Raw genomic sequence first — 11,701 nt, forward strand, 5'->3', positions numbered from 1 at the left:
AATCGTGGCATTATGGGGCTGTGGATGGTGCTAAGTGGAACTCGGTCATGCGAGACGCACTAAAACGTGCCCCAGTAAGGGGGGAATGACGGGCCCCGCGAGTGTCGTTGGCTGCCCTATTTGCAAGAAATAGGGGCAGAGGCGGCGGGCACTGATGATGCATGACCAGAAAGGTAGTTTATGGGCTCCGGTGCTCATCCGAGCAACGAAAGCGGCTGACAAACACGTTCTCAAATTTTCACGATATCATTTTGCGGTAGTGCTACTGATGCTCAGCTCGATTTGAATAGTGTCGAGATTCCCGACTAAAAGCTCTGCACTAGTTCCTTCTTTATGTGCCTGGGGTACTGCTCAATGAAATCCTTTCCCACAGGCGCTGCCTGACTAAACACAACCCACAAAACGGGCCTGTGTGTGAGCGCTTCTTGATATGAACAGTAGCTCCCCGTGTCCCCAACAGTGCTTATATTACGAAAGCAGCAGAGCGTTGCCCTGTCTCTGAGCTCAACTCTAGTCTCCCTTAAGTACTAGTATGCGATTTAGAGGCACACGGGCGCTGCTGCACTTGTATGGGAGCAGTCGCACGCTAGTCCACGCCGGCAACGGCCTGTAAGGCCTCCGCGTATTTGTCATGCTACGTTTCACTGGAATTGCTTTTTGTAAAAACGAACAGAAAATGCTCTTGAGTGCTTTGGAGGCAACTTGAAACTGCACATTGTAATCTTGAAGCCTTGCGCTTGGCTGTGCCTGAAGCCCCCGCGAGCGGCAGTGCCCATGAACTACCTTGTTGCTTGACATCTTCCGAAATCGACATCTTTTTGCTGCCTTTTTTCTTACTGGAACAATCCATTTAATGTGGAAATCGGAATCAAACACGAATGAGAGCTGCAGATTCTCCTTTCCAAGGTGTTGGCACTTGATCATGTTTGTCGCCTGCAGGCCACCGCTTGAGAGCTAGCGCCACAACCCCGTAGTTATTTTTATTAGCCAAAGTATTGACTTACGTTGTTAAGTTCAATGAATAACCCTCTGGGACTCCCCTGGACAGAAATGCAGCGAAATCTTTTCACCACTTGCGGCGCCGTGGCTTGAAAAGACTTTGCTGAGCGTGTGACTGCAGAGCTGCAAACAGCGTCCGGAATGTGCAAATATGCAGCCTACAGGGGAGTTTAAAGGGTGTCTGGAAGCTAAATTAGGACACGTTCGCAGCAGCGTTATGAAGCCTCTAGCTCAATTCGTTTCCTGGGAACGACTTTTCTATGAAGTGGCCGTAATGGTTTTTTATGTTTTGGTTCTATTCCACCTTAAAAGCATAGCTTTAAGAGTGGCAGCCGGTGCCTCCAGCTTCCTACAAAGCCCCTAGTAGTCGGTAGGAAGAGGTGTAGACTTGCAGTGGTGTTCAGCAGGCCTCGCACTTCTCGTTTCAACAAATAAGTTATGCAGGTGCTGATCTCAGGTAGACAGTGATCGTTGGAGTTGCGGTGACGTCCTTATCTCATACGCTGATTTTCAAACTGAGGCGGAGGCCAACTACGTTGTGTTAGTACTCGGCAACGCTAGCCAATGCGCTTTGGTCTTAAGTAGTTCATCAACTTTGTGAAAAATCAAGCTCATGCATTGTCATAATGTGCTGGCTTTCTTGCGCAAGCGTGCCTGGGCTCTACCTGTACTTGACCTGCCTCTCTTGTTTTGCGCAAAAATTTCACATCTTTGTCGATTTTGTTCCATTTCAGTCACATTAGTGTAACAAGATCAGCAATTTGGGGACAAAAGTACCACTTACCGGCTCCAACTGTAGGCCGGCGGCGGGCGCAATTTCCAAAACTAGTGCGGCGGCTAGAGGAGGCAGTAGTGCGTAGAGAAAGTTAAAATTAACAGTAAATCATAAAAAGGGTCCTTTGAAACACTTGAATAGTCTAGTTTTGCACATGCAAATGCTCTCCAGGTTTTATATATGAGAGCATATCCATGCCCAAACAAACAGGCGAAATCCGTTCTGGCCTTTCCCATGTGAAGTTGTTTCGATCGCGTCGCCGCTCCCCTGTGTGCCACCCTTAGCGGGAAAGTGTAGCTCCATTAATACAAGCTAAAGATCCAAACAGAGATTAGAGAACGTGCTTGGCTGTGGCTGGTACACAGCGGCGCGCAACAGCCCTTAAGATCCTTGTGGTTCTGCCTCTCACGGAGATCGCTTCCCCTCCTACTAATTCATGCAGGAGCGCGGTTGGCAGAGGCCCATCGTTGCTCGCATTTCCCAGTGAACCACTATTTTCCGGATGAGGCTTTCTCGCGCTGGCTGCAGGGATGTTCAGGGCCTCTTGAATTCAGAACTTAACTATCATCTTCGCAGCATAACACCATATTCACCGTCTGTACAGCGGCCTTCCCTCCGGGGAGAGGCTGAATTTGGAGGAGCTGCCCCTCTTCTTTGCCACGAGCTTATGTGTGCCAGGCTGTAAAGGTGAACAGTGCTCAGTGTGTCTCGTCTTAGGGGAAGCATGGCATTGTGAGTATTCTTCTAGCTTCCCACGCAGTGGAATTTGTATTGAGTATTAAATTTATTTGTGATTTTAATAGCCCTTCAGCATTTAAGGCAGTTTAATGAAATGTATATGGATACACTAGAATGCTATAGAGGGAGGCCCTCCTAGCACACAGGGCTTCGAGCGATTGCGAACTTGTACACAGCAGTCTACAAAATAACTCTGAGTCAAGATTTCTTGCCGAAGGAAAACTAATAGCGCAAATAGTTAAAAGTACCATTTGTAGCAATTTCTGCGGCTGCATGCATGCTTGTGACGCTGAGGCCCCGCTGGTGCTCCCCACATGGAAGCTGCTGACCCGCACCCCTCCTTGCTGCGCCTCTTGCATGCTGTTCTATGTGTTGGTTTGAAGCAAAGCCGTTTCGTCCGTCTTCTCTTCAGCGTTTGCTGACTTCTAATTAGTCCTTTTGATCGGGGTTTGGGGTTTACGGAGGCAGGAAGTGGAAAGGATGCCGACGAAACGCAGGAACGCCGGCCGCTCCAAACACGGCAGAGGCCATGTCAACCCCGTCAGGTGCAGCAACTGCGGCCGCTCGTGCCCCAAGGACAAAGCCATCAAGCGCTTCAGTGTCCGCAACATAGTTGACGCTTCTTCCCAGAGAGATCTCAGGGAGGCCTCCGCCTACCACAGTACGGGCCACGGACGGCCGCAGCTGCCCCCCACTAGCATGCATTAGGACCGCTTGCTGTTCTTTTCTCTTTGTCATTTCGTGTAGCATTGGCGAATTGATTTCAACTCCGTTGCTTGCGCAAAGAGGAACTCATCCCCGCGGGTGCTTCTTGACGAGGCCTCTGCTGGGGTCTTTCTCGCAGCCTGCGCAGCTGGTCTTGTTTCCTTGAAATATGTTTTTGCACTTCTTTCGCCTTCATCGGGCAGCGGCTTTGGTCACCTCTGGTGCCTCCACGGAGTCCTTTTGTGGCTTCGTGTTTTAACACTTTGGCTCTGGATTTGTCGCAGCAGTGCAGATCCTTGCTGATGAATGTGCAGTATTTTAAATTGGTATTAAAGAGGCCTTTTGCTCTTTCCATGGCGAGCTTTTCCTCCACTAGACTTCTCAAGTTTCTCTGCATTTCTCCGCTTTCCGTAGCCAGTGGTTCGAGAGGCCTGTGCCTGTTTCGGTGTTGCTGTGCTGTGCCTGTGAGATCTGCGCGTCGCGAGTGCATGCTGTGGTGGATTGGAGGCAAAAAAAGGATTAATTTTATCTTGCAAAACATAAAATTAGGTTAAATTGCTGCTGCGGCGTGTGCGTGTGTACTGCGCAGCCTACAACTTGCCCAAGCTGTACATCAAGCACTGCTACTGCATCTCCTGCGCCATCCACTCGCGAGTGGTGCGCGTGCGCTCGCGGGAAAGACGCAGAGTCCGGACGAACCCGCAGGCCCGCGTGCACGGGGGCAACGTGGGTGGCGGCCGCAACTGAGGCGGCAGCAGCAGCAGCAGCAGCAGCAGCAGCAGCAGCAGCAGCAGCCTGCGTTGGCGGCGGCGGCTGGGGAAGCTGCTTCCCCTTCGTGACACGACGCGCCAGCTTTGCTGGGGCTGATAAACCTGCTTTCTTTACTTATTGATAAAGCGTCCCCAGCGCGCGACCCACGCGGGGCTTCTCAGCGCTGGCCAACGCTGCCCAGCCCGTAGTAGTGCACGGGGCAGTGCATTGGGGCTTATAGCATTTACTGGAGTGTAGACTGACTTAGTAACTGACTACGGAGGCACCAACTGAGCTTTAGACAGCAACGCAGATATCTTGTAGGGGCTGTAGCAGCGTTTGGCTGGAAACCAAGAAGCCGAGAGGGTTAGGCTTGATACAAACAGAGAGAGGTGTGATGTAGCATTCGAGGAATACGCCGCAGGGGGAAGTGTGGGGGAAGCCAATTGCTGTTTAGTTAGAGCTCCTGTAGTGAAGTCGTTTCGCCGCTGCAGCAGCGAGTTCGCTGGCATGGCGCAGTAGAAACCAGGCAGCGCCTGTAGGCGAAGTTGAATATCCCGCTGGTGAGAGTTGCAGAGCTTCTGGGACATCCAGGCCTCAGCTTTAAGAAATAGTGAAGGGTTTGAAACGGTGTACCCGCGAAATTCATTCCCAGCGCCGCTTTTTGGGCGTTTCCGGGCCAATTGCTGTTTAGTTAGAGCTCCTGTAGTGAAGTCGTTTCGCCGCTGCAGCAGCGAGTTCGCTGGCATGGCGCAGTAGAAACCAGGCAGCGCCTGTAGGCGAAGTTGAATATCCCGCTGGTGAGAGTTGCAGAGCTTCTGGGACATCCAGGCCTCAGCTTTAAGAAATAGTGAAGGGTTTGAAACGGTGTACCCGCGAAATTCATTCCCAGCGCCGCTTTTTGGGCGTTTCCGGGCTGGGCTCTGACGGGGTTCACGAATCGAAGCTGCTGAACGGAGAGGGGAAGGGAAGCTGCGTCTGTGAGAGGGAATGTTGTTATACTCTTCTTCATTTAGAAGCAAAAGTTATTTATGTGTTTGTTGCCATCTGTTTCAGTCAATTTGGGTCTACAGACAGCTTATTTTGCAGCCGTGGCTCCTTCGCAGTGGCGCTCAGCCGCTTCAGTTGTTCGTCTCCCGACACTTACGTTTTTGAATATAGAGTGGAACAATGGCATAATAAATTAAAAATAAATGAGCCGAGACATCTTCTCCTCTAGTCGCTTTCTTGTCAGATCGCCCTCTGCCTCCCCGTTCGCCGCCTTTCCGTGGGACCACCCCAGAGCAGCACGAGCGAGCACTTCTCCTCGCCTTGAACTTCAAAGGCAATTCTTTCCAACTAGGAGAAGCTTCAGATTGGCCGCGTTGAGTGCAGTTTCTTCTTCCTTAGCAGCAGAAACTTCCGCAGGCAACGGGGCCCCTGCAGGTCTTGTCTGCTGGAACATGTGCAGAAAAACGTGAACTCAGACGTTGAGGCTTTATTTTTGCGAGCTCGCTGGCTCCAGCGCTGCATGGCATGCGGGAATAAGTAGGTGTGCATGCAGGTTACCAACAAAATGTCCGTTTGATTCGACTAAGTTCGTTTGCAACTCGTTTCGGTTTCCCCTTGAAAGATGGAGCCCCCGCCGGCCCCCGCCGTGGACCGCGCCCTCTACGCCTTCGACGAAGAGGCGCACAACGACTTGCTGCACACTCTGCAGCAGCACAACCAGAGCCTGCGGCAGAAGCTGCAGCGCAGCAGCAGCTTGCAGAGTCCCGTGGCCTTCACAGATGTGTGGATTTCGGACTTGGCCTTGGCCAAGATGATGGCGCATGCAGAGAGCGGCGGCAAGATCGAAGTCATGGGGCTGCTGCTGGGCAAGGCGGTGGCCACAGCGGAGCCGCTGGAGCCGGGGGCCCCCCCCGCAGCTTCGCTGCAGGCCGAAGAGCCCTTGCTGGCAGCAGCAGAAGCTGCTGCTGCAGCAGCAGACGCAGCAGCAGAGGCGTGGGGGCCGCAGGGGCCCCTGAGAGGCTACTTTGTTGTCACAGACTGCTTCGCTTTGCCCGTCGAAGGCACTGAGACCCGAGTTAATGCAGCAGAAGAAGCTAATGAATATATGATTCAGTTCTTAGAAGCAGCAGAAAAGGCCGCAGTGCAGCAAAAAGTCGTTGGCTGGTACCACTCCCACCCCGACTACGGCTGCTGGCTCTCCGGCATTGATGTCCGCACGCAGCAGCTGCAGCAGCAGCACCAAGACCCCTTTCTCGCCATTGTTGTGAGGCTTGCTGCTGCCCTTTTCCCTCTAGAGTAAACTGCTGCGGATAGTGCAGCACAGCTTGGGGGGAACTCAGGAACTACAGAGTATACGCAGCAGCTGCTGCTGCAGCTGCTGCTGCAGCTGCTGCTGCAGCTGCTGCTGCAGCTGCTGCTGCAACTGCTGCTGCAGCAGCAGCTGCTGCTGCTGCTGCTGCAACTGCTGCTGCAGCAGCTGCCAGTGCCGAAAGGCACTAGAAAGCAGCCATTTACGTGGCCCCGGTGCTCCGCTGTACGTACAGGTCGATCCAATTCGAACAATAAGCAACGGATCCATAGAGGTCAGTGAGCCCCCAGAAGTGTTTTCTCTTCAAGGCAGTTCTTGCACAAACTAATTTCAAAGGAAAAGTGAAATGTTCGTAGCAGCTTTGCGATGCATGTTAGCCCTTTTTTTCATCTTTTTCTTTCATATTGTTGCTTCTGAAACTTGGCAAAGATTCTCGTATTTGTTTTGTTTGCCCGCGCATGCTGGCTTGCGTTGTTCCTCTGATCTGCAATTAATTCAACACTTTCTACCCCTCTGTCGCCGTTTCTATTCCACTTATTGGTTTTGTTGTGCTGCTACTTCTTTGCCTTTTGCTGCTTGGGAGGGGGAATGGCTGCTTCCGTGTTTCCCTGCTGCTTGCGCTTTCCCCGGGGAGCTCGCTGGTGCTTGTTTTGCATGCAAAATGTTTTGTCGTTTTCGCTTAATAAAGACGCTTTTAGTTGAAATAAAGACGCTTTTAGTTGAAGCAAAGTTTGCAAAAGGCATGCAGACTCAAATGGCGCTTTGTTCAACTCTTGCAACTGCGCAGCTGGGAGCGTTTCGAACCTTTTTGCCGGGGGAGACGAGAAGGGAAGACGAGGCAGAAGCTGGCGAGTCGCCCTCGCAGTTGTTGCCTGCTGAGAAAGTAAACGACTTCGGGGCCCATTGGCAGCAGTGAGGCCTTACTGCATGCCTCACACTCTGCAGACGGAGTCTATCACTCACACGCGCAATTTAACAAAAGAAACTTCCCTTTCCCAGCCACAGAAATGGAGTCACAGCTTCACAGCGGGGAGATGCACGGGAAATCGTGCATAGCTTCATTTTCGAAGCAGCAGAACTGCCACGTGTTGCGTATCCGTAGCAGAGCCGTAGAGTAGTGCAACAGTGGTGTTGTGGACTAGCCAGGTAGTAGAGTTCAAAGGTCAAAGCCCCTGAAATTCTTAATAATGCAAGTAAAAGAAAAATCAAGTTTTTGCATGCATAACATGTGAATGAAACCACGAGCGCCTGAGCAGAAGAGCTTGCTGATCCAGTTTTACCTGTTCGACTAGGAGCACATAATAGCCAGCTTCGCAAAAGTTGGTTTTTGGTTTTTAATGACATATGCTGAAAGACGTTTCTGCATTTAAATCCTTGTTTTGTGCGTTGTTATGTTAGAAACTGACCTGCGCTGGAAAAGCTGTGCATTTGAATTCATGTTTTGTGCACTGTTGTCTTAGAGTGCTGCTGGCCTGTGCGGGCGCAGGTATTATCGTCTGCGGGTGCACTACTGCTGCAACTCTTTAAGTGCGCGGCTGCTGGAGGGAATGTGCAACGCCACTTGGCCGCAGGTGCTTGCGGGCCCAAGTCTTCGTCGGGTGCGACTTGTGCCATTTCTTGTGTTGTGTTCCCTCCACTAAGTCATTTTCCTGTTAGTTTCACTCAAAAGCACTTTGGCCATTGTTTTCCTACACAATTTGCGCTTTTTTCCATACACAACTGGACCAACTGGCGTGCGTTTTTGCTTCTAATGTGGAGCAACGCACAGCTCAAGCCCAGCAGCCACCACCAGCTGCAGCAGCCCAGCAAAGCATTACTTTTGACTGTTTTCTGCCTGATGTTCTTTTCCAAACTCTTCGCTGTGAATTTGTTTTTGTTTGTTTCCCAAATACAGAACAGGCCCCTTGAGCTGCGGCGGTTGGAAGCCATCTTGGAGTCTTGCGACGAAGCCATTAGCGCTGCCGCGAGCAGGTAATTCAAAGTATGAAGTGTTGCCACAAGTCTGCATGCAGACGTCTTCGGTGGCATTTGTAAACACTTATTAGTGCCTGACTTTCGGAAAGATATTCTCATGCCCGCCTGCCTGAGAGCTCACGTGTGCGAGCTCTTCAGAATCAATTTTGGCTTCGCTTTCGAGTTGCTGCTTCTGCAGCAGCAACTAGCGGCGCTGTAGCCCAGATGGAGTACTTGCATGCCTGTTTGCTTTCGTCTTTTCGGATATTTGAAGTTTTCAAAAGCGCTTTTTGTCTTTGTTTCCCCAGCCAGCCCGCGCCTGCGGCTGAAGCGAACGGCCAGGAAATGGGGGATGGATTTGAGCTAGAAGACAACACTCTGGCTGCAGAATACTCGGAAGAATTGGAATTCGCAAGTCAAAAGGAAAAAGATCTTTCTGACCGGCTTCTGAGCACTGCAGAGAAAGCAGCAGATATTGCCGTGCGCGCGCTTGGGGGTGAACATGAAGCAGCAGCTCTGGTTGGTTTCTTGCAATTAGCTGCTTCTCTGCATGCGATCTAATATGAATTTGTTCATGAGTGACCTAATATGAATTTGTTCATAATTGTTTTTCCCCCTTTTGGCTGCTCTTTTTCTTATCATTTAATGCGGATGACATATTTTTTGAAATTCGAATTCACACAAATAATGCGAATGAGCAAACAAGTAGCAGAGAGGCACGTTCAACAATGTGGATTTGCGTTTATTTTTGAAATTCGAATTCACACAAATAATGCGAATGAGCAAACAAGTAGCAGAGAGGCACGTTCAACAATGTGGATTTGCGTTTACTTATTTGTCGGCTTTCTGTTTTTGTATTTGGGTTGCTGGCTGTGGGCCGTCACAGTAAACCTCCAGAGAACTGTAGAAGAAGACGCTCGGGAGAGTAATCCCTGGTGTGCATTATGGTCTCTCATTGGTTTCAATGGAGCATTTTTGCAGTATTATTTCCGTTTTAATAATTATTAATGCAAAAAAGGACAAAGCTGCAAGTTTTCCGGGGCTGCAATCTTCTGCATGTGATGCTTTCTGCCGCAGAGTGCCATCTACCGAGACACAACTTGGCGGCAGGAAGTCCTCGCGTCCAGCAAAAGAGAAGAGCAGTAGAAGATTGAGAAGATAATGCCAAAAAGTTCGAAACTTCGCTTCGAAACTTTCTAATCTTCTTCTTGGCGAGCCAAGTGTTTAGGCGGTCACAGAGTGCAGGAGGCGGCGCGCTGCAGCGCTGTACAGCTTTTGCTGGGCTGGGGTATTCGCGGGGTGTGCAGCTAGTTTGAGTTTAAAACTATTCCTTGCTTTTGAATTGTTGGGAAAACTTCTACTTAGACTGGATCTGCTGCAGCTTGCAGCTTCGAGATCTGCCCAGGATTGGCAGCAGCAGCAGCAGCAGCAGCTGCTGCTGCTGTTGCTGCTGGGTTGCTGCTGCTCGCCGTTGTTCCTCTACCTTACTTTGCACACATATGTTCGCCGCTGGTGCATTTCCGCACCAGTGGTCTCTTTCAAACAGCTCGGGCACTCCCTGTGGGGCCCCAGGCTCTCGTGGCGCAGCAGGAACTGCCTGCAGCGCCTGAGCTGCTGCAGCTCTGCTGCTGCGCTGCTGCGCTGCTGCAGCCCCGCTGGCGGGGGCAGCAGCAGTGCGCAGCAGCGCAGCAGCAGCGCGGCAGCACCCCAAGACCTGGCGAGAGTTCGCGGGCCCCTCAAGCCAGTTGACCCTCCAAAACCTTACAAACCCCTTTAAAGAATTACTGAGAAATAAAGCCCTAAGGAATAAATACTGACAAGCACTTAACCACAACTCACTCTTCGCCCAGACGCAGCAGCACGAACTGCATGCACAACGCTGCAGCAAACAAATCCTTCCCGACATTGAAGAGGAACAAACACCACAGAAAAACCAAAACAAATGCGCAAAAGGCGGATACATCATCTCGAAACACAAAGACGCCTTGCGCAAACAGCCAAGAGCGCGCACGACGGACCCTTAACACCCGCCTCGCTGGCTAGCTAGCTAGCTAGCTGCGTGGCCAGGTGGCGCTGTCTGCCTGGCTGGCTTGCTAGCTACCTAGCTAACTAGCTAGCTACATACGTAGCTACCCAGCTAGCTAGCTAGCCACGAAGCCAGACAGCACCACCTGGCCACGGAGCTCTCAAGCTAGCCGTCCAGCTCCCTCGCTAGCTAGCTAGCTGGCTAGCTAGCTAGCTAGCTAGCTACCTGGCGGCTGCTTGTGGAGACGAGAAGGAGCGCAAGAGGAACGTGAGACCAACTTGGGGGGCGGAGTGTATGTACAGTCTGCGCACTTCGTCTTGGGTGGCCCTCGGGCGGACTTAGCGCCAGAGGCGATCCCATTTGCTGTTTTTGCTGCTGCTGTTTTTGCTGCTGCTGTTTTTGCTGCTGCCGTTTTTGCTGCTGCTGTTTTTGCTGCTGCCGTTTTTGCTGCTGCCGCTTTTGCTGCTGTTCTTTTTGCTGCTTTTTCTTTCGCAGTAGTGTCTCCGTAGCTTCTTCACCAGTACAGACAAACTCAGGCCCTTTCTGGCCTGCCGAGGGAGTGTCTTTGGGCCCCTCGTCTTTTCGCAGGCCCCGGGGAGTCCGTGTTGCTCCCCGGGTGTACGTACACCTGGGGTGTGCACGTACACCTGGGGTGTACACGCAGATTCTGAGGTGTACAAGTAGACCCTGAGGTGTACACGTACACCTGGGGTGTACACCCACATTCTGAGGTGTGGTGTACGTACACCTGGGGTGTACGTACACCTGGGGTGTACGTACAGTGTGGGGTGTACACGTACAGCGTGGGGTGTACGTACAGCGGAGCTAGCGGTTGTGGGCCTGCCTGCTGGCTGCAGCTTCGGCGGCCCAGCCGTTGGGCATTTTGGCCTCGGCAATGAACTCGGGAATGGAGTTGAGTTGGGTGGCGGGGGGTTTGTTGGAGCGTTTGGACTCCATGCGTTTGGAGCGGGCGAACTCCAAAGTGGACAAGTTGCCAGTTTCCCAGCCCAAGTTGAGGTCGGGGGGGGCCCCCGGGGCCCCCCTGAGGGGGGCCCCCACGGGGGCCCCCAGCCGCTTGGAGGGCTTGACTTCGTCGGACTCGAAGTAGGGACTGTCGCCAGTTTCCACGGAGGGCCGGAAGGAAGAAGACCTGCTCAAGTCCCCCCCCCCGTGACCACTGGTCTGGTCCGGTCTGGTCTGGAAGGAGGGCGGCGAGGGGCTGCAGAAGCAGTCAATCCACCAGGGCATGCTCACGTGTTTGCGCAGAATCAAACACCCCAGCAGTCCCAAAAAGAAAACTGTCACCGACCCCACAGCCACTCCGATTACCCAGCCAGGATATCCTTCTTCTCTTTGAATATAATCTGTCGTCGCCGTCACCTGAACAACACCCCCCACCCACGCCTCCCAGCTGTACGTACACCCCACGCCCCACACCTCCAGCAGCAGCAGCAGC

The 11,701-nt window shown here is 52.1% G+C and overlaps 3 protein-coding genes across 3 annotated transcripts; 2 read left to right on the forward strand and 1 right to left on the reverse strand.

Annotated features, from left to right (window-relative positions):
- Positions 1–2,992: 2,992 nt before the first annotated feature.
- On the forward strand, positions 2,993–3,964 carry ENH_00000940 (40S ribosomal protein S26, putative; the record flags this gene model as incomplete). Its single annotated transcript, XM_013578152.1, has 2 exons — positions 2,993–3,173; positions 3,807–3,964. The coding sequence occupies 2 exons, from the start codon at positions 2,993–2,995 to the stop codon at positions 3,962–3,964; spliced, it is 339 nt and encodes a 112-aa protein (XP_013433606.1).
- A 1,615-nt stretch (positions 3,965–5,579) lies between these two features.
- Positions 5,580–9,365, forward strand: ENH_00000950 (Mov34/MPN/PAD-1 domain-containing protein, putative; the record flags this gene model as incomplete). Its single annotated transcript, XM_013578153.1, has 6 exons — positions 5,580–6,221; positions 7,054–7,178; positions 7,753–7,864; positions 8,161–8,237; positions 8,528–8,738; positions 9,297–9,365. 6 exons carry the CDS (start codon positions 5,580–5,582, stop codon positions 9,363–9,365), a joined length of 1,236 nt encoding a protein of 411 aa, XP_013433607.1.
- Positions 9,366–11,070: 1,705 nt separating this feature from the next.
- Positions 11,071–11,493, reverse strand: ENH_00000960 (hypothetical protein; the record flags this gene model as incomplete). The annotated part of the gene is made up of 1 exon (XM_013578154.1): positions 11,071–11,493. One exon carries the CDS (start codon positions 11,491–11,493, stop codon positions 11,071–11,073), a length of 423 nt encoding a protein of 140 aa, XP_013433608.1.
- Between the last annotated feature and the right edge of the window lie 208 nt (positions 11,494–11,701).

This window comes from Eimeria necatrix, genomic scaffold, assembly GCF_000499385.1.
Source record: "Eimeria necatrix Houghton genomic scaffold, Enh_scaff1027, whole genome shotgun sequence".
NCBI lineage: Eukaryota > Apicomplexa > Conoidasida > Eucoccidiorida > Eimeriidae > Eimeria > Eimeria necatrix.